General features: G+C 40.3%; 2 protein-coding genes across 2 annotated transcripts; one reads left to right on the forward strand and one right to left on the reverse strand.

Moving 5' to 3' along the window:
* The first annotated feature begins 7,573 nt into the window (after positions 1–7,573).
* LOC135477775 (nuclease EXOG, mitochondrial-like) lies at positions 7,574–16,097 on the forward strand. Its single transcript, XM_064757978.1, has 5 exons — positions 7,574–7,834; positions 8,278–8,439; positions 9,987–10,129; positions 13,108–13,299; positions 14,810–16,097. Exons 1-5 carry the CDS (start codon positions 7,660–7,662, stop codon positions 15,248–15,250), a joined length of 1,113 nt encoding a protein of 370 aa, XP_064614048.1. The 5' UTR covers positions 7,574–7,659; the 3' UTR covers positions 15,251–16,097.
* A 4,515-nt stretch (positions 16,098–20,612) lies between these two features.
* Positions 20,613–25,120, reverse strand: LOC135477423 (rab GDP dissociation inhibitor alpha-like). The gene has a single exon (XM_064757519.1). It carries the CDS (start codon positions 25,033–25,035, stop codon positions 23,698–23,700), a length of 1,338 nt encoding a protein of 445 aa, XP_064613589.1. The 5' UTR covers positions 25,036–25,120; the 3' UTR covers positions 20,613–23,697.
* Between the last annotated feature and the right edge of the window lie 16 nt (positions 25,121–25,136).

The raw sequence follows: 25,136 nt of genomic DNA on the forward strand, positions 1-25,136 counted from the left end.
GACCTAACAAACCTCAGTGCTTAAATATAGCCAATGGCCGAGGGAGTTAGCACGCCAGCGCGGTATAATGACCAAAGAGCCTCACTCCAATGCGGTCGCAGGAAGTTCATATCTAGCTGATGCTGGCTCCCTTTCCAGTCGTACGTGGGAAGGTCTTGCAGCAGCCTGCGGATGGTCATGTCAACAGAACCACAAGCATAAGTATATGGAAACCCACGGCCATCAGTACGTACGACCGGAAACGAAACCGGCATGAGCTGAACTTGAATTCACTGGAGTTCAAGTCTGTTTCTCAACTCCAGCTTGAACTGGATTTGAACTCATTGGCGAGAGGCTCATTGCGCCGCGCTGGGGTGCTAACCACCACGGCCACGGAGGCCACAGTATTCTACTGAATGCTTAGACGTAATATACAACACCGAGAGGATGATAGAAAACATACTGAGCAAATAACCATTTCTGGGCGTAAAATACCGATGACATGCCAAAAAAAAAGAAAGAAAAGAAAAACAGATAATTAAATATTGTTATATCTACGACTGCATAATACCACTTTGCACTGACGTATCATCAAGACTATGATGAGCAGACAGCGATTGCGTGACAACAAGAAAGCATGCCAAAACAATCGCGTTGAATTATTAATGACACTAAAACTTTTGAATGTAATCATGAACTCTTTGTTGAAATCAGAAACACCAACCCTCAACCAAAAATGACGATTCATGAAGATATGTCCCCTGTATACACTAAGTTCCAAAACACTTACAGGTAAATCTACCATTAAACCAACATACAATTGAAGAATGAATGCACGCAGGCGAGCTAAGAGTGTTACGAGACAATCTCTGTTCGTTCTGCATGAAGCATAGATTTATGGCTTTATATACACAAGTCACGCTGCGTGCGCTAACATATTCAATTCCCCATGCCAGGTGTCACGGTTAATGTTGGTATACCAGTAGGCCTAATATACCAGCAGACAAACTGCACCGGGCTAAAATATGGTATTATTTCCGGCAATGGTCGGAGTGGCAGCACTGATGATATACCTTACTCGTTCTAATGGACATTAATATGGCTAGGGTTCAGCATTGATTTACGGCCTGGACGCCTATTGGGCGGACTGGGGCTGTCTATGACGTGTCATTAGTTCCGGTACAGTCTGACATCCCGTCTGATGGCAGTAAAACACGCAACTCCGACATATATATATATATATATATATATATATATATATATATATATATATATATATATATATACACACACACACATACACACACACACACACACACACACACACACGTATATCTCTCTCTTTCCTTACTGCGGCGAGCGACATAGACTGTCCAAACTCCTCGCAGTGAACAGATATGATGTACTGGTAAAGTAAAATATGTATGGCGGTGTCGTAGAATGTGAGGGGTGATGGTTTCCTTCGACTAGCTGAAGCATGGTGGATAATGCATGAGAAATAGTGTCTCATAAAAAGGGCCAATTCTGAACAATGTGTATACATTTATATTAAATCCATCTCAAAAATACTATCAAATCTTATCTTAGTCTATGTCGTGATGCTTCCTCTCCGGCCGTACGTGGGAAGGTCCTGCAGCAACCTGCGGATGGTCGTGGTTTTCCTCCGCGCTCTGTCAAGTTTCCACCCACCATAATGCTGGCCGCCATCGTAAAATATTCTTGAGTACGGCGTAAAACACCAATCAAATAAATAAATAAGTATGTCCTGATGATTCTTTGGTCTATGTCCTGGTGTTTCTTTAAAGCCTACATATATTACAATAATCCTTTGCACATTTATGTGAAGAACCTTTCATGTAATTGACTTATACATGTAGAAGAGCCTTTTAAGGATCTTCACGAGGTGCCATCTTTGACTTGACGTAATTACATATAGGCTTACAGTTAGAGTTTCACTCCCACCAGATGTTAAACTAAAGGCGTAGACAGTTTAATGGCAACGCACGGAAATCGCTTGTCTTCTCACAAAAGTGCCTTAAAACACGTGTCAGTTTTGACACAATAGCCGCATGGTTTAATTTCATATAAAACTGAGTTATAGTTACCGATTTGAATGGCCATCTCTTTTAGCGCTTATATTAACTGTTACTTTTGAGATATTACGAAGCAAGAAAAGATTCACTGCGGGTACCGGCAAAAAAAAGAGACCAAAAAAAGGCAAATCTTCATTATTTATCTGTTCTGTCTGTCGTGTGTCTCGGTCAATTATTTTATCACACACTCTTCTCCTAGACGGCCCCTATATGACGAGCGTTATTTGACAGTTATATATGTACATGAGACCTGTACAACACAGGTATCTACATACATACATATATATATATATATATATATATATATATATATATATATATATATATATATATATATATATATATATATATATATATATGTGTGCTTTAGAGGGTTTTTGGTGGTAGAGTGATTAGCGTGTTAGCGCAGCACAATGACCCAAGAGCCACTCACCAACGATACCGCTGTGAGTTCAGCTCCTGTCATGCGCGCAATCTGCGGATGGGCGTTGGATTCCGTCGAGCTCTTCCTGCTTGGTTTCTTCTCACCACTATTCTGGCCGAAGTCGTATAAGTAAAGTACCAATGAAAGAAGTAGATAAATAAATATGCCGTATATTACATTGACCTTCGGTAACTATTTAAAGTGAGCATAAACGCTGTGACGAATTGAGTCAGTTCCACTCAAAGCATAGCACAAAACTGTTTTCATTTCATTTCCTTTTGGAACGCCTTCTGTATAACGGATTATCGCTGTTTTGGCAAGAATTTCCGCCAATTTTCTACGGAAAATTTTGAAAATTATCAATTATTTTCTGTGAAATTATCATTCTATGAATTCCGCTAGGATCATTCCAGCAAGTTTCAGACAATCAAAATAATGTGAAAATCCATTTTAAAATATTGTCTCAAAAACCAGCTTAAAAACAATTGCTTTTGTGGAATTTGTTGGTAAGAAAAGAATGTAAGAAAATAATTGAAAGTATTCTGAACACTGTTCTAGCCTTTCGGTTGAGACACACATTATTTTTGACTTCATGTTCGCATTAATCTTTGGATATGTATTGATTTAGAAAATTTACAAAGGTTTGTCTTTGCCAGTAAACGACTTTATATATATGCTTGAAAATATGAACAGGCCCACTGTTGGCCACATCAAGCCTTTATTTCTGCTCAAGAACACCCGAATTTGCTTAACTCAGAAATCGCTAATATTTCGTAGTATTTTAATGAAACCTGAAGGTCCATGGTGTACTCCGGGCACTGCGCTTTCTCCACACACCTCGCCGCTTTCTCCACACCCTAAACCTCCACCGCTTTCTCCACACCCTAAACCCCCGCCGCTTTCTCCACACCCTAAACCTCCACCGCTTTCTCCACACCCTAAACCTCCGCTCCTTCATATAAATGAAAGGCCCTTGAAAACGTCGTTTTTCATCAGCCAAACAGTCATTCTAAGGAAACACAGCTATCACCCAAACGATTCTCAGAATAAAAACTCTCTACTCTCTATGCAAGTTGATTAAGAACGAAAACTTGGTGTTTGGCAAGGTGCCAACTGAACTGTACTGCAGATTTTAACTAGGTTGGAACCTTTCTAAGCCCTTCGCAGCCTGCAAGATATTCCTCCGCAGTGTCGCCTCTGGATGCGCCAGTCGCGACGTCTGCAATTGTGCGTCAGGGAGCTCATGCTATTTTTCGATGGGTTTCTGTATTTTGCATAGATATGCGGTAAACGCCTTTCACACGGCTGTCAGTTAGAACGGCGTGAAGACCAATGGTTTTCGCCTAAGGCATCAAACTAATCAAGGTAATTAATACCTGAGAATCTAATAAACCTTTAGCTGGGGGCTCGTTTATCAAATTAATACCCTTTCAGATGACATGCTATGTCGTAGCACAGTGATTCGTGCCCGCTTTTTTTTTTTTTTTTTTTTTTTTGCAGGAGTATCAAAACTGTAGACAAACACATGATCAAGTAGGCCTCTATATACGGACGTCTATTGATGCCACTGTAAATTTTAAAAAATGTGTCCAGCTTATTCGTTTAGATTACTATTATTATTACAGTTACCATTTTTATTACGGATTACTATTCCGTTTTAACAAATTTCTACATCGTTATAACGAATTAGCAAATCGTTTCAGCGGATTGCTATTCCGTGAAAACGAATCAGTAATCCGTGAAAACGGAATAGTTATCCGTTAAATCATTTGCAAATCGTTATAACGTATAGCCAATCCGTTATAAAACGATTTGGTAATTCTTTATAACGATTTAGTTATTTGTGAAAACGGAATAGTAATCCGTAAGAATAACAATGATAGTAAAAGGGAATAGCAATCCTTAGCTGGACACATTTTTAATTTACACTGGCACCAATAGGCTTCCGTACCTACACCAAGTTTTGTCGTCTGTGCACACAAAAACATTTGTTCTTGGCGACTTCTTTGTTGTTTCAGGCTCTGTATGTTTGGGGTGGTTCCAGTGATAGGTTCCTGGGTGTTTGTCATGTCTGGTGTCTTTTGGTGTCCTAAGACTTTGTAAGATGTCATTTCTGGTGCCTTTGGTCGTTATTAGCCTGGTTGAGCTCTCATATGTGATGGGGTATCTAAAAATGGGTGGATGTAGTGTCAGAAGTCTTTGGTCATTATAAGCTTTGATGAGATGTGGCTGGTGTGTTTGTTATTGAAACCGGATGCGGGCATGCTTCCTCTCCTACACATTTTCCTCAAAACAGGAAAGGCGATATTTGAAAAAGAGTGCGAGATTTAATCAATCGAGATTAGGACGAAAATGCGACATTCTGATGAGGTTCCAACGAAATTCCGTCAAGAATGTTGTCTGACTCTGTGGTGTTTTTGTCTCGGTGGGATGTCGTGTCAGGTGTGTTTGTCCATCCTGCGTCTGGGTGGGATGTCATGTCTGATGTGTTCGTCCATCCTGCGTCTGGGTGGGATGTCATGTCTGGTGTGTTTGTCCATCCTACATCTGGGTAGGGTGTCATATCTGATGTGTTTGTCCATCCTGCGTCTGGGTGGGATGTCATGTCTGATGTGTTTGTCCATCCTGGGTCTGGGTGGGATGTCATATCTGCCGCGTTTGTCCATCCTGCGTCTGGGTAGGATGTCATGTCTGGTGTGTTTGTCCATCCTGCGTCTGGGTGGGATGTCATGTCTGATGTGTTTGTCCATCCTACATCTGGGTAGGGTGTCATATCTGATGTGTTTGTCCATCCTGCGTCTGGGTGGGATGTCATGTCTGATGTGTTTGTCCATCCTGCGTCTGGGTGGGATGTCATGTCTGATGTGTTTGTCCATCCTGCGTCTGGGTAGGATGTCATGTCTGGTGTGTTTGTCCATCCTACATCTGGGTAGGGTGTCATATCTGCTGCGTTTGTCCATCCTGCGTCTGGGTGGGATGTCATGTCTGGTGTGTTTATCCTGTCTGTACCTGCGTGGGATGTCATATCTGATGTCATCCTGCGTCTGGGTGGGATGTCATATCTGATGTGTTTGTCCATCCTGCGTCTGGGTGGGATGCCATGTCTGGCGCGTTTGTCCATCCTGCGCCAGGATGGGATGTCATGTCTGGTTTGTTTGTCCTGCTCACCCATTTATATCATACTGACACCAGGGCAAACAGTTCTCTTTCCTTGCTATAACCTCTTGGTGCTGAGGACTAAGCAAGGCCACAATATGTACCATTTTTGAAGCATTTCATATAACCTGATCCGGGTTTGATCCCTGGTCTTCAGACTTTGAGGCCGACGATCATTTTTGTACTAACAGGGTGACTTAGCACACTGGGTGTGCTCAATAATTTGGTGCCATAATGCAGATAAATGATTTGATGAAAATAATAAAATAGAGCTAAAGAAAAGAAAGACGCTGTTACTTTCAGAGTGCCTCTAGTCGGGATCGAACTCTTGCCCTCATCAAATACAGCATCTCCATTCTCGAAACTCGCATATTGTTGCTCGGCTCAGCGTCAGTCGTTGATGAAGACAAAGTGGGTTCAGCAGGTGCTGAGTGGGGCACTGACATCCTCCCTGTGCGTTTATCGGCACGGTGAGTGTGTTATAAACCATTAACGCCATGCCCAATAAACGTCACCCTCACACGCACAGATGTACGTACAGTACGTGGTATGTGTTGCCTATCGGTTTGCTCGTCAGAGTAGCCTCCCCTGAAACAGACCGTTACAAGTACAAAGGGAATAAATATTTACAAGCAGTAAAAATTCCACTATCCCAATATATGGAGGGCTTGCAACAATCAGTAGTGTGTGTTTTGATTCATATTTTACTTACATGTACTTTGATTTGTATTTACCCTCTTAAACACTGTAGTCGAGAATAAATTCTTTTTCATGGCGGTGATTTTATTGGGTTATTTAGTTAGATATAATTAGGTAGTCGGTGGCGTCGGAAAGGAATTGAAAGTGGGGGGAGGAGGGGGCCACCTATCACAACCCATTAGGCGAGGGTCCAGGGGCAGCCTAGGCCCCGGAAGTCCCGCGACCCTAGACTGCGGTACATGAAATCTCAGCCACTTTTGGGCACCGAGAGATGGGGTCTGAAGTATATAGAGCCGTGAAAGTGAATTGCAGCAAAAAAAAAGAGTTTTTAAAAGCACATTAGACCCCCAGACCCCCAACCCTAGATTGCCACAGACGTATTCTTGAATAGCAAAGTTGGGCCACCGAATCGACACACCGGTAATTTAAAAAAGTTTATAAGTGTGTCACAGCACATTAGACGATTTTTCAGCCATTCAAAGTTAACTGATACCCCTTGGTAATTAAAAGAGTGCGGAGCCATGAAAAAATCGACAAAAATAATTAACACGTTTAAAGTCAGTACCCCGAATTTAGGGCGTTTGGGCTCCTACTTGGAAAGCTGGGGACTGGCTTAAATATCACAGCCACAGATGAGCATCTTCGGAGAAATTTTTCACTATGTCCCTTTAAAAAGCTTCGTGAACAGTCTTAACTGATCTCGAGAAAACAAAGAATTTCAAAATTCTTAACAGAATTTAAATTTCTCAGGCACGTAAAAATTGGAGGGTTCACTGGTAGTAGACCTACTGAAGAATACTTCACAAATACTCAGAAGGCAGAACATGAACTAGAAAGTCATTATTGACTAATATTAAATATGCTTTTTGAAGGTCTATTGCCTTTACAGAAGAAAAGAGGGAATTTTTTATGGTGGGAATTTAGGGTTTTTGAAGGCATCAAATGATTTGTGTAAAGTACAAGTCTAAAACATTTTGAATAATTGCGAATTTATAAGAGGGATGGTTTTTTTTGTTTTTGTTTTTTGTTGTTGTTGTTTGTTACCTGATACATACAGGTCTGTAAGACTATGCTCACTGCACCATGGCTTGCGATCATCGTATCGTAGAGAGCCTCATCTGGGGAATCCCCCGAAACGCAGCCTCGGTTTGGCTATACACTCATGTTGCTTCTTTTTTGCGCCATGTGCAAACCAGCAAGACGTGTTTCTAAACGATTTCAGCACAAACTGAAATAGATTAGACGATTTTCACCGAGATTTACAGGATATTTTATACCACTTTATACCTGAGAGAGCGTTAGTGTAGCATGCGTGTGTTTGGGTCGTACAGTCGTGGATTTTTGTCCGGCTCAGCGTTGTCCTTATCATGTTGTGCAGTGTGGTACGGTCTTCTTTCCCCGCCGGGACTTCGCTGTGAACGGCCGCATCTCAGTGACAGCAATCTGCCCGTGTCATCTGTGGTGGACACAGACCACTCACTAGGTGAACTAAATGAATAAGGAGTGAATGAATGTACCATGTGTGAAATGCAATCAGGGTTAGGAAATTATATGGTTGCTGTCCAGATTTATTACAGTTACCCCTGCATGGGCCTGTAAATGTTAAGTTGAGTTTAATGCGTTACGTTAATCTTAGTAATGTGACTCTCAAAATCCCTAGGCTGGTTTTATGCATTTTTTCTGCCAACACTTGGTAGTCTTCGCCAAATTATGTGGTCAAGTCCATCCTTTACAAGTTGTCATAGACTTCTGGTATTCGAAATTCTGGCTTCAGTAATGACTGATGACATACAAAGTTTGTCCCTTATTAAAGCTGTTGGTTCCAACCCCCCAACAGGGTGAGGGTCATTTCTGGTGAATAAGTATACCAATATTTTCACATTTGATGTGTTTTCATGCGGGCCGTACTTTGTTTTCGTTTGCTAGAGGACATCCATCAACTAGATACGAGTCGTGAGATCCTAAAGTATGGAGTCCCTGACCGAGGCCCTGTGGTGCGATCATACAGTGGTCATGCTCTTGCTTATGACCAGGCGAGGCGGGTGCCTGTGTGGGTGGCTGAGCACCTCACACCGGACAGTGTTGTGGGTAAGGGCAGTAAGGTGACAGTAAAATTGTAAGGCTGTGTACAGTGATCACACACTGATGTACAACAATGTGAGGCGGGTGCCTGTGTGGGTGGCTGAGCACCTCACACCTGACAGTGTCATGGGTAAGGGCAGTAAGGTGACAGTAAAACTGTAAGGCTGTGTACAGTGGTCACAAACTGATGTACGACCATGTGAGGCGGTGCCTGTGTGGGTGGCTGAGCACCTCACACCAGACAGTGTACTGGGTAAGGGCAGTAAGGTGACAGTAAAACTGCAAGGCTGTGTACAGTGGTCACAAACTGATGTACGACCATGTGAGGCGGTGCCTGTGTGGGTGGCTGAGCACCTCACACCAGACAGTGTCGTGGGTAAGGGCAGTAAGGTGACAGTAAAACTGTAAGGCTGTGTACAGTGGTCACAAACTGATGTACGACCATGTGAGGCGGTGCCTGTGTGGGTGGCTGAGCACCTCACCCCTGACAGTGTCGTGGGTAAGGGCAGTAAGGTGACAGTAAAACTGTAAGGCTGTGTACAGTGGTCACAAACTGATGTACGACCATGTGAGGCGGTGCCTGTGTGGGTGGCTGAGCACCTCACCCCTGACAGTGTCGTGGGTAAGGGCAGTAAGGTGACAGTAAAACTGTAAGGCTGTGTACAGTGGTCACACACTGATGTACAACCATGTGAGGCGGGTGCCTGTGTAGGTGGCTGAACACCTCACCCCTGACAGTGTACTGGGTAAGGGCAGTAAGGTGACAGTTAAACTGTAAGGCTGTGTACAGTGGTCACAAACTGATGTACGACCATGTGAGGCGGGTGCCTGTGTGGGTGCCTGACCACCTCACACCAGACAGTGTCATGGGTAAGGGCAGTAAGGTGACAGTAAAACTGTAAGGCTGTGTACAGTGGTCACCATAAAACTGACTACTGTACCACTTTATATATGAAAAGTGAGTATAGAGTTAAACAACAATCAAATTTGAAATACATGTAAATAAATAGATATTGGAATTCGTCAACCTATTCAGATGTTTGCAAGGTGTTTATTCAAACATATTCAAGACTGATGATACTATATTTTCTGGGAGGCCCTGATATTGGACAACCCAACCAGGGTAGATTTGTCTTAAAAATCAAAGTGAAAAAGTACATAAATTACGCTAAAAGTTGCTCTTTCATAGCTGAATAGGTTGAGGGATTAGGGCATATGTACTTAATAATATGTTGATCAGCCCCATCAGTGGTCTCAATGTTCAGTCATTCACTCGTTTTTAAGAGCTCTAAATAAAAATGATGACCTCTAATTGAGTCCAAGTTATCGGAAAAGATGATATCTCCTGCGTGAATACAATATTCATAATTTCAGTCCCATATTGTATAATGGTAAATTTGTTGAATTTTAGGAACTTTTTTGTTTTGCAAAGTCTATGAATGACAAAATGTAATCTATTTCAGACATTTAAATCATAGAAAAAGACCTTATGTTGTGTCAAGGTAATCAGTCTGAAGAGCCTGAGATATTTTGTTTATCCCTGCTTATTGTAGGTCCTGCTCATAGAAAGCACTCCAAGTTCAAGCCTGATCCGAACATCCCAGCCATGTTCAGCGCTCAGAACAAGGATTTCTTGCAAAGTGGGGGCTGGTCTCGGGGCCACATGGCACCCGCAGGGGACTTTAAACATAGCCAGGTCAGTGCTCAGAACAGTGATTTCTTATAGAGTTGGGTCTAGTCTTGGGGACACATGGCACGTGGGAGTTCTAACAGCCAGGTGGGTGCTCAGAGCAAGAATTTGCTACAGAGTGGGATCTGGTCTTGGGGAGACATGGCACGTGGGAGTTCTAACAGCCAGGTGGGTGCTCAGAGCAAGAATTTGCTACAGAGTGGGATCTGGTCTTGGGGAGACATGGCACGTGGGAGTTCTAACAGCCAGGTGGGTGCTCAGAGCAAGAATTTGCTACAGAGTGGGATCTGGTCTTGGGGAGACATGGCACCTGCAGGGGACTTCTGACAGCCAGGACTTGCTCTCAGAGCAAAGATTTCTTACAGAGTGGAGTCTAGTCTTGTTCAGCTGTGGGGGTACACATGGCACCCATGGGGACTTCTGACAGCTAGGTGAGTGCTAAGAACAAGTATTTCTTACAGTGTGGGGTCTGACAACACATGGAACTGGGACAGACTGCTTGCTGTGTTATTCTTTTATCTAGTGCTCCTTTACTGAGACGACTTACCAACACATGGAACTGTGACAGACTGCTTGCTGTGTTATTCTTCTTCAGGACAGACTAGGGTGAATGCATGGAACTTCGGACACTTTTTAGGGTGAATGCATGGAACTTCGGACGCTTTTTAGGGTGAATGCATGGAACTTCGGACACTTTTTAGGGTGAATGCATGGAACTTCAGACACTCTTTAGGGTGAATGCATGGAACTTCAGACACTCTTTAGGGTGAATGCATGGAACTTCAGACACTCTTTAGGGTGAATGCATGGAACTTTGGACACTATTGGCCATTGTCTGAAAAGCACTAAATATTTTCTCCAGGTATGATTATTAGCGGCGATCTACATGTACCATGGAGAATATGAACATAAGGTCACTCACAGCTATTCTGTATGCCGTTATTGGTCACCTTATTTTTTTTAATATACATTTTTATATGTAGAAACTGATTTTTTTTACACAGTAACAAATTCAAAACCCTGAGCCTGCTTGCACAGAGATCTTAGCTACAATCGATTGTAGACCCTGCACTTGAGTTTAGAATTGATTGTAAAACTAAGTTGTGCCGTTAGCACAAAGGAATTGTAAGGTGATTGTAAATTTTTGAAGTTACAATTGCAATCGTAGGTCAAATTTGACTTATACATAATGGAGGCCCATGTGCTGGTCGAGAACATTTATTGCGTACAGTTTCCAAAGAGTTCTACGACTACGTGATTCAGCAGTTTACAACTGCAGCATGAAAAACTACTTGTAGCCTCTTCTCGAGACAATTACATTGCCCATATTTGCAAACCAAGTCCAAAATTACCAACAGTATATGTGTTAAAGGCACGTATTTATATGTGACGTTAATTTTTGGTGAGTGGGTGCTTATGGTTTAACGCCATACTTATCAATTTTTGAGTCGTATAACGACGAAGGAGTCCTTAGAGTGCATGTAATGTGCCTCCTTGTTACAGGACGGATTTCCACTGTTCTTTTATCTAGTGCTCCTTTACTGAGACGACTTACCAAAGGCAAGTAAGCCACCCCACCCTAGGATTGATCTTGCATGTACTGCCCCCGGGAGTGGATGCTCTACCCACTGAGCCGTCGGGGAGGGTCTTTAATATTGGGGTGATTGTTAATATTTACAACTGGGTCAAGCCAATTGTTATTTCTGATTGCTAACTTCAACTGTCCTGCTTTGTGCAGGAGAGTGTCAATTGATGTCATCTTGGGCTTACGATCCCCAGAGCTGGAGAATATTTCCTGGATTCTCCCTTCAACTCTGTCAGAAGACTTGAAGCCAAATGTACATGTTTGGACGGGGCCAATCTTATTGTTGAGGACTTCAGAAGGGGAGTTTGGTACAGTGTAAAACACCAATCAAATAAATAAATAAATAAATATATGGAAGGGGAGTTAGCCAAACGTCTGAAGTTCCCCAACTTTACCATGCGTTTAGTGGCATTTATACATGACGTTCATCCTGGAAGAAAGGGTCTCATACATTTGTAACAAATGAATTAAAAGTTGTAGACTTAAATGAGCAGGAAAAGTGCTAGCTCCAAAAACTTTTTCCGACTCTTATAAGCCGCATACTAGTTTGCAAAAATCTTCCGAGAGCCGGGCAGTCTTATGAGTAACAGATAGGGGGAAAACATGTCACTTTGCAGTTTTACCCCTTGGTTATTATTTATTTTGAAGCATACATACCAACACATTCACCCCTGGCCCCCCCACCCCTCCCCCCCCCCTCCAAAAAAAAAAAAAAAAAAATGATAATATCAGCCATATATTGGCTACTTTCGGGAACTTCGAAGGTAACATTGGCCTATGCTTAAACATTTTTCGTGAAATTTGTATGAAAACTAAACTTTTTGTGGGTAAAGTATCATATTACATAATTTACAGTCTGATTGGTATAAGCGCCCAACAGGATGAGAGCCCTAATGCTTTCCGCAACAAAAAGGATTCTTGATATGGCCCTGAAGCAGGATCATGAGGATTCTTAACCGCTGACTGCAGTGTTTAATAATAGGCCCTAACTCACAAATTTATGTGGCTCTCGCAAGACTTCCACAGAAGTCGAGCCTGGCATAGTAAAGTAGTCAAATTAAGGCCCGATCACCTTGTATATGCATGGCTGAGATAAGGGAGATAATCGCATGCGTAATCTCCGAGTTGTGTCCCTTGTTCCCCTTTTGTATATAGATGTTAAAGGAATACAGATTCTATGCTGATTGACCAACAGTGGAGATAGGCATTATTTGGTTATAGCATGTAGCCTACAGTAAGTATTATTATGCGTGGAGTGCCCATAATACAGCGTACGCTAGGCATATCATTGCCTGGACTTGTCTGTCTCTCACATCGGCCAATCAGGTAATGAATGATTCTATACAGATTTAAGAAAACGGTTTAAGCGAAACTGACATATTTATTTTATATTTTCTAGGCAGCCATGAACTCCACGTTTTACCTGACAAATGTGGTCCCGCAGAACTATGAGAACAACGCCGGTTATTGGAACAGATTTGAAATCTTCTGTCGTGATCTCACACGGAGTTTCAGTGACATTCGAGTGTTCACAGGGCCTTTATTCTTACCCAATGTTGTGGAGGGACAGAAAAAATACGTGAAATATGAGGTATGTGTCCGCATTAATTAGAATTATGTTTTGTTTCCTCTCACCATAGTGCAGGCTGCTGTATATATATATTTTTGTATGGGATAAAACACCAATTAAGAAAAAAAAATATAAATAAATAAATAATTCAACTTAGTACATTGATTCCTATGCTTTTCAGTCGCTAGGGTTCAAATCCAGCCTAGTAGAGGACAATTTTATATTCGTCTGCTTTCACTGCATCTTAGTGGCAGTAACTAATCAACAACTCTGCAGTGGATTTGCACAGCCTAGACGTTAGTCTCGCTGGTTTCTCACTTATGTGGTGTACATACAGTGTTTGTAAGTAACAGTTTTGGGGAAAGTTCATCAGTCATTTGCAGGAGGTTGTTGGTTTACCCCAGGCTTTCCAGTTTCCAGTGTGATCATGTAAGTGAACAATTCTTCACTATGGCAATGAACAATCAAGTTATCAAATATACAGAACAGGCCAAGTAAAACTGGCTAGCCCAATGGCGGGACTGCTTTATATATGTGGTGTGCTTGGTATTGTAATGAGGGAGCAGTAGTTCTCTAATCTACCACTGCTTGTATTTGTTTGACATCACCAGCCACTCTGTTATAAGTGAAAAGACTGTATGACCTTCATGTTTGTCAACGTACATATTTTGTAAATGTGATGAACGAAAAAGATCATGAAGAGGTGAAGGTATTGTTTGCCTACCATCGATGTTAATACAGAAATCCTTTCCAAGACAACATAAAACTTGATCTGCACATATGTACACCTTGATTGCATTCACAGTTTGAGAATTCTGGGACATATTGTGTGGACATCTAGCATGGTATGATTTCCAAGTATCATCAGGCATAATTTTCTGAATATTGTAGTTTATTGATTTATTACATAAATTATTCAACGTCAGCTATAGCATTTCTATAATATCCTTATATGTGTCTTTTAAAATTTTATGTTTTTTTTTTTTTTATTTTCTTTAATGGTTTAATATTGTCTGTGTGTTTCTGTCTTGATTTTGAATGTCTTCATTCTAACGTGGAAAACCACAATTGTTTCCTGGTTCCAACATGTTATTGTCAAGAATATTGCTAATGTGGCTTTGTACCTCCATCAATCATGCTTCCTGGTTCCAACATATTATTGTCGTGAATATTGCTAATGTGGCTTTGAACCTCCATCAATCATGCTTCCTGGTTCTAACATATTATTGTCATGAATATTGCTAATGTGGCTTTGAACCTCCATCAATCATGCTTCCTGGTTCTAACATATTATTGTCATGAATATTGCTAATGTGGCTTTGAACCTCGATCAATCATGCTTCCTGGTTCCAACATATTATTGTCGTGAATATTGCTAATGTGGCTTTGAACCTCAATCAATCATTCATTCATTCATTTCATCCCATCACAGTGCTGACCATTGTTGTATAATTAAAATATTCTTGAATATGGCATAAAACTCTAATCAAATGAATAAATAAATAAACCATTCATTTGCATTGGCCATCAGGTTATTGGAGAAAGTACCGTCGCTGTTCCCACACATCTTTACAAGTTGATTGTCGCTGAAAACAACAGCTCAGACCAGAAAGCTGTGGGTGCTTTTGTTGTGCCTAATGAACCACTAGGATTTGACCACAAACTGACTGAGTACCAAGTGACCCTGGAGGCTCTGGAAGGGATGACAGGCACGACCTTCCTACCGCTCATCAACCAGACAAAACTTGTGGATCTGTGCACAGTGGACACATGTCAACTTTTGTCAGCCCAAAAGTTTGAACTACACGTTCTTTCAAGTCGACTTCGTAATGCGAAGAATCGTGAAAAACTGGATAAAATCTGGAGTGAATTGGAGAGCAAAAAGCTTGTTCCAGACACATTCATCACGGAAATCTATGAGAAAAAACGCAAAGAGTTTGAAATCAAGGAAAAGCAGAAATCAGAACTTTAAAAATGTAAAATCGTCTGAAGTAGGGACCTTACCTGACCAAATATGGGGGATACATGTAATGCATGTACAATATTAATATTGTTTTGAAAGTCATTACCGCGAAGAAATATCAGGATATATAGGGTTGACTAAGTTGCAGATTTTGCCCAATTTTGCGTTGAGTTCTGTTGATATTAGAATTTATGTGTTTTGAGGTTTAATTTTGTGCGAGTTATGATGGTATCTTACTCGAAAAGCACCCAAAGTAAGATTTTATGACATTTCTTTGCCTATAAAAATGCACTTTATCAGGGCACAGTTTTAGGAGATTTTACTCATGTACATGTTATATTGTTAATATACTAGTATATAAATGGCATATATTTTAATCTGTTACTGTCCTGTGGGTAAAAGATATAGTCAGACAAGGCAGGTAATCCAAAATGGCTGCCATAGCAGAAGTATTTCTTTTCACAGCTATGATAGGAACTTGATCAGGCATTTGGAGATATATTTACTAAATGGGAACAAACTCTTTCATAAGCAACAGCACACAACTTTATCATTGTGAATGGTATTTTTTTCAGAATGGTGGCACCTGGTGGCTATGTTTTATATATCTTTTGGAAAGTATTTCACAAACCATTTTAGATGTACATGTATCTCACCAAATTTTGCCAGTATCTCATACACTTTTAAGTTATTGTGCGCAGATGTGCGATAATGTGGAAGCATTCATTTCACTTTTATTTTATCACAGTAAACGGTGTTACTATGTCGTAAACTACATTTTTATTACTATTTTAAACTACGTAAACTACTATTTTATTTCATCACTGTGTTATTTTGAAGTGTTATTTAGGAGACCTCCGTGGCTCAGTCGGTAATGACCCAGGAGCGTCTCACCAATGCGGTCACTGTGAGTTCAGCTTATGCTGGCTTCCTCTCCAGCCGTAAGTGGGAAGGTCTGCCAGCAACCTGCGGATGGTCGTGGGTTTTCCCCGGGCTGTGTCCGGTTTCCACCCACCATAATGCTGGCCGCCGTCATATAAGTGAAATATTCTTGTGTACGGCATAAAACACCAATCAAGTAAATAAATAAATATGAAGTGGTATTTACTCTAATTGTTAAAATTTGTTTTAATGTCAGTTCTATATTGTCAGTATATTAGTTTCCAAAAGGCCCGGTCAGCCTAGAGCTTGGGGTACCTATATGTTGGGATTTTTAACCCTCATGTTGTTTTAGCTAGCTGTAAGTGTAAATGTGACTGGGCGCTAAATGTATGTCAGACCATATTTCTCAGGGTACATCAAACAGTTGTGTTTTATTTCTTAATATGCAGCAGTGGCGTAAAACACCAAACAAATAAATAATATGCAGCTTAAGAGATATCCTATCTTATAAAAGTACAGAAAAGTTTCACAGCTTTCTACGTGGAGCCCCAGTTACCAGTCTGGAAATTGTGAAGCACATATATATATAGCTTACAATCTGACAGTGGTGATGTCAACGGGGATAGCTGTCAAAAAAAACTTTTCCAGGGGAAGAGTCTAAATGTGCTACCGTAAAGTTGTGCGGCCCTAAGAGTAATTTCATTGATGATGTCATTTCTGAAAAATTGACGATCATTGAAGCAAAATGTGCATAAAATGAGGTGTTATTAGAAGAGATAAAATATGCCTCAGAAATGGTTTTATTTTTAAGAATTTATTTTGGTTATAACTCTTTCCCTTTGCCATACAACCATAGTCTTTCTTTTACAGTACCTTTTTCATTTTTATTTTAACCATTTTATCCATGCATTCCCAAGTAACAACATTCATTGTGTTTTTTGTCATACCTCTACATTCCATCACTCAATCAGTCAGCATTGGGCAGGGAAAGTTTATGACATTCTTACCAAAGGTCGGTGGCTTTCTCTGGACTCTTCAGTTTTCTCCCCCACAAAACTACCCATTATAGTATGGGTGCAAATATGTTGTGTAAGGAATAAGGAAACGAATGAATCAAGATGGCTGATCAATCAGCCTCAGTCTCAGTATCCTTCTGATAATCGTGGCATCTTTATTTGGTATTTTGTCCAAACCTCATCAAGATGGTCAATTTGTGAACTTTTTAGTTTTATCAGGGGTATTGTACTTTTGCTGCTACTCATATTCTTCACAGGTAAAATGGTTACCAATTAAATTGTACATTAAGTCATTTACAAAGCTAGTTATGCTTGCATTTGGTTCCAAATATAGAGCTACGACAATGTGCATGCATGGTGTTTCGGAGTTAATTGTACCTGTAATTCCCCACTTTGAGCCGTTAAGTCCACGAGGGCAGAGTCTAATTGACCGTCGCAGAATATCCCAGTAGATCTTGACGGGTGTGTGAGATTATGAGTTGTGACACAGTCACTTGACTATGGCTTGACTATGTGAATTTTTATTCAGGAGGTTGCCAAGCACTTGCTGAAATGCGGTGGCGTTCTGTTCCACCCACAAACTTGGCCGCCAACATGCAAGTGAAATATTTTTGAGAGTGGTATAAAACATCACTGAAATAAAGAAGTCACTTTTAAGCTACATGAAGGGCCTCCGTGGCTCAGTTGGTTAGCGTGCAAGAGCAGTGTAATGACCCAGGAGCTTCTCACCAATGTGGTCGCTGTGAGTTCAAGTCCAAAAACATTTAAAAAGCACAAAAAAGCTTCTCTGCCCTTCCTTGGGGTGTAAAAATGGCTTTAAGCTTAAGTTTCCCCGAGGGCCCAGCATCGGTCCAGATTAAATCAATACAACTCTGTAGGCCCCTTGTTCCCAGTGTAAGTTCATCCATGATGTTATTTTCTGACCATTGACGGACTTGAACAAATGCCTGGTTTGTCCAAGGAATGAAAGACAAGAATAGATGTATTAACCACAAAGCCACAATGTGACAGGCATGGTGTCTACATAGACAACTGTGTTTTGCAAGTACACATCCAGAGTGTCTGCACAGATAACTGTGATTTGGACACACACATAAGACAGTCTGCACACACAATTGTGATTTGGACAAACACATACAGCGAGTCTGCACAGACAACTGTGTTTTGGAGGTACACATACAAAAGTCACCACAGACAACTGTGTTTTGGATGTACACATATAAGAGTCTGCACAGACAACTGTGTTGGACATACACATATAAGAATCACCACAGACAACTGTTTTGGATGTACATGTAAAAGGAGTCTACAAACAACTGTGTTTTGGACATACATGTACAGAAGAGTCTAGAAATGTGACATACATTTCAGACATGCATGTAGAAAGGCAGCAGACTGCTAAGACAACTTAGCATGTAACTGCTCTAAGACAATCTAGTTTAAGCAATTTATTCAGTTTTTCTTGCATATTTTTTTATTCATTTTTTTTTTTACTGGCATATACACACACATGCTTACAGAGATATTTTACACAGCAGAATGCAGGTTTTATCACCAAGTATATATTTAAACTATTAGCAAACTTAGGTCTGATTATTGTTCTAACAATGACAAACGTTGACAAGACTTCTGGGAATCAGAATTTGTTCGTAACACAAGATTATTCCAAATAACCGAGCAATCCAGAATCTTTAAAGAAGTTGACACCTTTTTAACAACTGCAGGACATTCCTGAATACAGACCGTTAGTCATAACAGAGTTAAAAGATAATAATAAATAAGTAAAGGAATCGTTATGTAAATTTCAAATGTGAAATGAGTTTTTGATGCCCAATACAAAGATACTGGCCTGCATTAGGACTGAAGGTTGGTGTAACATTTCAAATTTATGTGAAGATGCCTGGACTTTGTAGGATTTGCGGGATTTCTTTTATTTATATAATTTTGCCAATTGGTTGCAAGAAAACTATGTGCTTCCATTAAATACAAGACTTGTGTAAAACCAAACATTGAAAAATTAGCCTTTCTGGTATTGGTGACACTAATCAAGCAAATAAATACTCTTGATGGCAAGGGAGGACACCAAGCAGACCTCGATGGAAACCCAAGACCATCCACAGGTTGCTGACAGACTTTCCCACGTATGGCCAGAGAGAGAGAGAGAGCCAGCATGAGCTGGCATGCTAACCCCCTCAACTATGGATGCCCTTCTGGTACTAGCGTGTGATTAAGCACCACACAATCAAACAAATACATACTCGTGATGGCGTGTCTGGTACTACCGAATGATCAAACACCAATCAGATAATTGTTGCATAGCCTATTGACTATTTGTGTCATGAGCTCTAATAAAATGTTTTCTTTCTACCATACATGCAGCTACATTTCAGTGATTTTCTGCAAACATCACAGTTATAACACCTGTTTGGAAATAACATAAGGCATACTGACAGACATTTATGAACTAACCCAGCCCTGGAAACAAGGGACACAACTCTAGTCACATTGGTCCTTGCAATCCTGCATGTCTCTCCCTATAAAATTACTTGAATACATCATAATGCCTGCTGTAAAAATTATAAAAATATCCAAGCAAAGGCAGAGGCATGTATTAAGTCTAAACTGCTCCCATGTTCATCCTTAATTTGGATGCCTCGTAAAAGACAACCTGGCCTTTTGAATACAAATTACACCAATTTTTTTATAAAACAAAACAACTATAGGCCAAGCCTATTTTCTCCACCAGGTTAAATTGAAGAAGAAAGGTTAAATTGAAGAAGAAAGCAAATTTGTTCATTTTCTGAAGATATTAGAATGATCACAATTACTTGTTAACTATATTAAAGTTAACATGCACAAAGTAGCTAACATGAACAGTCTATATACTGTATTTCAACAAAATTTTAACAATTTTTAAGTTAAAATATTTTGCTGCATTCAAATAATCATCAAATAAGTTTGATGTCTAATCAGAAAGGTTATTTCTAGGGCCTTAGATATGCTTCTGTAAGTACATTTTACATACCAAGCTTTAGTGCTTTTAACATACCAAGCTTTAGTGCTTTTAACATACCAAGCTTTAGGTGAAATACATCATTTTACATACAACTGCATGTGAAAAGCTACATATAAATATACTGAAAACTCAATTATTCTGATCATAGAATGTGTTTAAGTTTTTTTTTGTTCTTTCAGTTATTTATTTATTCATTTGACTGGTGTTTTACGCAGTATTCAAGAATATTTCACTTACACGACGGCGGCCAGTGGAAGAACCCTGGCAGAATCTGGGGGAAACCCATGACCATCCGCAGGTTGTTGACAGACCTTTCCACTTACAGCCAAAGAGGAAGCCAGTATGAGCTGAACTTGAAATCAGAGCGACCACATTGGTGAGAGACTCCTGGGTCATTACGCTGCACTAGCGTGCTAATTTTGTTTGAGACCAAGTTCTAAATAATGGGGCATATATCACTATGTGTTCAGATGATTTTTAAACAGCAAAAATGACTGAAGTTTTTGAAACAACTGTTAAAAAAAGTTTTTAATGTTTATTTAAGTACATTGCTATTTGGTTAGCAGAGTAGTGGAGACAGAATTGAATTCGTATAAGTTTTTGTTGTGAAAACATTTCGCTATAAAGTCAGCATATTAATTTGCTGTCTAAATTTGAAACAAAGTTTAATGTAATTTGATAGAGTATTATTGTTAAAACAGAGATACAGAGCAATCATACACTGCTGAACATCAAAATAAAGCCCTAAATTTAATGTGCCTTCACTGAGAACTACTTTGGAATAAACGCAGACAAAAAAACAAACAACTGAATTAACCCATAACGTAGAATTTTAAACACTTAAATTAAGCAAACCAATTAACTATAGTAAGTGCATCCGGTACGTTTGAAAAATTCACTGGCACCTGTGTCTCAATAGTGAAAAGTCATGAAAAACAACTAGAACAATTTTGCACAAGTATAGTGTATAATTAAATACTGCAAATGCTATCAAGAACACAACAAATCACTGAATATGTAATCAAAAACTAAGCTAAGAGAAACACTAAGACAGCCAAGTGGTATGGTGTAAAACCGGTGTATACGTGTAGAATTAAGTTAAACAAACTCCAATGTTCAATTTAATTTGATCGACTTGACTGATCGATTTGTGTTTTAATACATGTTTTGAAACTTTGCATTGACTGACACAATGCACTGACATCATATACATGAAGTCATTTTATTTAATTACCGGACTGATCTAGTTACCCTCATTCACAGTTTACATCCCATATACATGTACCAGTTTATTTCCTCATACTTCACAGAGCATATGTATCACATGTAATTCTGCAGTAATGATCTAGTAGCCAATGTACTTGTACTGTAACAATACATGATCAAATATATTTGACTCTATGCCTGACCTGTAACATAGTACACATTCACAACATTAATTATATCAGAAAATTGGAAAATTTACTAATTATGTACGAGGTACATGTAGCTTGCTTGTAAATGAATACACAATGGGTATACAGGTACTAGTATGTTGTTGGCCGTAACCCAACCAACCCTCCAAGCAAAATCCCAGCTTTAAAGTTATTACAATTTTGACAGAAATTGTGCTTCTAAAAAAATTTCCCACAATGTTAATGTCTTAAAACCCACCGTCTTGTTCAGTGGGCAGAATTAACAAAAAAGAATTCTCTATAGATCAACCCTATATTGTCTGACATGGTCCCATCATGCCCAACACAGAATTTTTTGAGAATACCCTAAGTTGTAGTGCCATTCCAAACAGTGCTTAAAGCCCATGGGTTGGTTTCGTGTAGTTGTACATGAAAGCCACACACTGGAGTCAGACCCTCCACACAAAGCCATTCAAGTTATCACTCTGCTTTCTCAGAACTGTAGCCTAAATGTCTGCTTTCCACACAATGACAAACTGTGGCCTCCAATGTAGCAGTATCCTGAGCATGTTAAAATTATTGATAGTAAAACTTTGAACTCGATACAATGAATAAAGGGGTATCACCAGATCATAACTGTTACATATTTATCTTTACTTTTCCTTCATTAAACTCGGGATTTGTACCATAAAATGACCGTACTTCACACACATTTTTTTGTAAGATTGCTATTTTTACTTTTAATTTTCCATTAGCCATTGTTACACAAACCATGAGGAGTTCTTCAGGCTGACTACAAGGATTTTCAAGCATTCATCTTTATCCAGACAATTGTGGCCAGATGTTCCAGTGATGATAACATATTGCCCCATTGATAAATTAATATCTTCAGACTCAAGCATACTCAGCTGTCACAGGGAGAATTTCTGACTGGTAGATCTAATTGATTTGTCAACCATCAGACACTCTGGGGTGATAACCTGCGCCGATTAGTCTGGGCCCAGTTATGTACTCATAACTAAGGTATGCATCGTCATGGCAATAACATGTAGGTGTACATAGTGGCTGCTCATGGAAAAACTGCTCTTTAAAAAGAAAAAAACCCCACAGTTTGCACCTGTTTTGATTGCCATAGACAGGGAAGATGTAATTAACTTTGACACGGTGCATGTTTTTGTTGAAGATTTCATTTACATTTTATGTTGCCATGTTCACAATGTGCAAATATGGGGCAAACAAAACATGCCATAAGTTACCTCCTTTTCCCTTTCCAAACAAAAAAGAACAACACTTAATTTTGTTATTATTTAACCACTGTTCACAAGACACATACAAACAGCTTGACAAGAAACTCAACCTAATTCTGGAATGAGTTATGTTTTGCAGGCCAACTCTTGCCTCTGTCATTTTTATGCACGCTTAACACTAGTACTGTACAATCACAAACACTGGTATATATACATGTACAGGCACAGGCTTGTTCCAACATGCAAATGACTTACACAATATTATCAACACAAATCTCTTTAATTTTCAAATATTTCATTAGTTTAAAGCCTTAATAACATACATGTAGTTCTAACAGTGTTTGGTTTGGGAGTGATCTCCCTTGCTGTGAGTATTTCACGGGGATACGTCTAAACATGCTTGACAGTCAGGGTAGACAACGCACAAACTAGACTATTATGTCTAATCTATTGTTACCATACTTTTTGACCTATATATACACCCCATGTTTTTTTTGTTGATAACAACGGGTAATATTTTACAATTTACGATTGTGCCTTACACTTGGTTCATGATCACGAGACAATATTTTTTCATCACTGTTTAAAAATTCACCACTAAAGTCCACACACCACTAATCCTTTACAACTACAATGACATCACGACTACAGATGACTAAACAGGTTTTAACCCATATATGAGCACGTAAATGAAAATGTATGGAATTGGTCAAACAATCACTTGTGAACTGTCGCTGCCAATTACTCTAGCCACCAGCTCATGGCACACTCAGTTAATCAATAAGGTAATTACAATGATCGGGCTAAGAGACCAGCCTCTGATCTTCTGTGTAGTATATATGTTCATTAATAAGAAGGAATGGAATTTCAAGAATCAAATATTACAGTCTTGCTATGGAGTTCATTCATCTGTTTGCTCTAGACGGGACGACACGTTGGAGAAGTCGAATGGTGTACCCATAACCCTCTTGTACAGGTCAAGCACGTCCGTGCACGTCGTCTCGAAGTGGCTGCTAGCATCGTATGACTTCGAAATGAAAAGCTGGTTTTCGGTTCCGTCATCCAAAGGCTCCAGCAGATCCTGTTCAGAAATAAATTGTTCGCGAATGGTTCCCAGCAAATCAAGGCCTGGTCTCAGCTCTTTGGTGGGGTCAGAGGTTTCCACAGTGGTGCTGACAATGGCTAAGTAGAAGCCTTTGGCGGCGACATTGTGCGTGTAGGAGACGACACCTATGTAGATATCGTTTTGTCGTCCCACCTGACTCTGAGGAATGATGATCTGACAAGAAACGGCGTCGTTGGTGCCTGGTACTGGGTGATCCAGGATGCAGATGGCACGAACCACACGGCCCACTTTGCGGCACTTGTCCAGGGCGTAGGAAGGGTCACAAATGACAGCCTTGCACCTGGCGGTTTCCTCGCCTGAGCGCACACCAACGACTTTCCCATCTTCCATCTTGATTTCGTCAATGGACTTGTCCAGCATGTACGTACCTCCATAAATGGCACTCAGTCTGGCGAACCCCTGTGGCAATTCGCCCAGCCCGTAAAGCGGGTAAAGGTATGGCGATTTCAGTCCTTCGTAGGCAGCCAGGGATGCGCTGTACAGCTTGATACGGTTAATGGTCTCCTCACATGGCTTCTTGAGATAGTCATCATTGCTGTACAGGGCAAATGCATGGCCTGTGAAATCAATGGTGTTCTTATCCAGGTTGAAGCATTTAGACATCATCTCTTCTGATGTGGTTTGTTTGGGGTTGACATTTTTCCAGGTCTTCGGGTCTTCAGGGTTGAATTCCTGAACGAACAGCAGGAACTGGCGGTATCTTCTCTTTTCAAAAATGCCCATCAATGACGACGCCAGAGCTTCTCTCTCGTTTGAAGGTACTTTGTAAATCTTTCCGCCTTTGTACACGAAGCTGCCTTCGATTCCTTTGAAATCGAGGTAGCGGGTTACGCCAGTGTGGATCAGCAGTCTGACCAGTTGACCATTAGCCATGAGGAATTTGGGGATAAGGTCGACGTTCCAGTCCCTACCCCTTCCCATCCCGTCCCCAGGAGAATCTTTCTTGAAATGCTTATACAACTCCTCCAATGGATTCATCGATGTGCTCTCGCCGCCGTAGTATTTATTTCGGTCCATGTGCAACACCTTCTTCCCAGCTACGGACAGCAGGCCGCTAAGAATACACTCCTTTAGGCCTGTACCCAAAACAATCACATCGTATTCCGCATCCATAGTGAGTTCTTACCAAAATCTGGGACAAACAGCTTCCGCAATCTAATCGGTCTGACGAAGCCGCCTCCTGTCTGATTGATTATTCAATATGGCGAATCTTC

Source organism: Liolophura sinensis, chromosome 11, assembly GCF_032854445.1.
Source record: "Liolophura sinensis isolate JHLJ2023 chromosome 11, CUHK_Ljap_v2, whole genome shotgun sequence".
Taxonomy (NCBI): Eukaryota; Metazoa; Mollusca; class Polyplacophora; order Chitonida; family Chitonidae; genus Liolophura; species Liolophura sinensis.

Bases quoted from the DNA above. Each gene is read 5' to 3' on its own strand.
- LOC135477775 (XM_064757978.1), top strand. From the start codon at position 7,660: ATGCGTGTGTTTGGGTCGTACAGTCGTGGATTTTTGTCCGGCTCAGCG. The intron at 10,130-13,107 runs GTCAGTGCTCAG...TATATTTTCTAG, and splicing joins GGGACTTTAAACATAGCCAG to GCAGCCATGAACTCCACGTT. The intron at 13,300-14,809 runs GTATGTGTCCGC...ATTGGCCATCAG, and splicing joins AAAAATACGTGAAATATGAG to GTTATTGGAGAAAGTACCGT.
- LOC135477423 (XM_064757519.1), bottom strand. From the start codon at position 25,035: ATGGATGCGGAATACGATGTGATTGTTTTGGGTACAGGCCTAAAGGAG.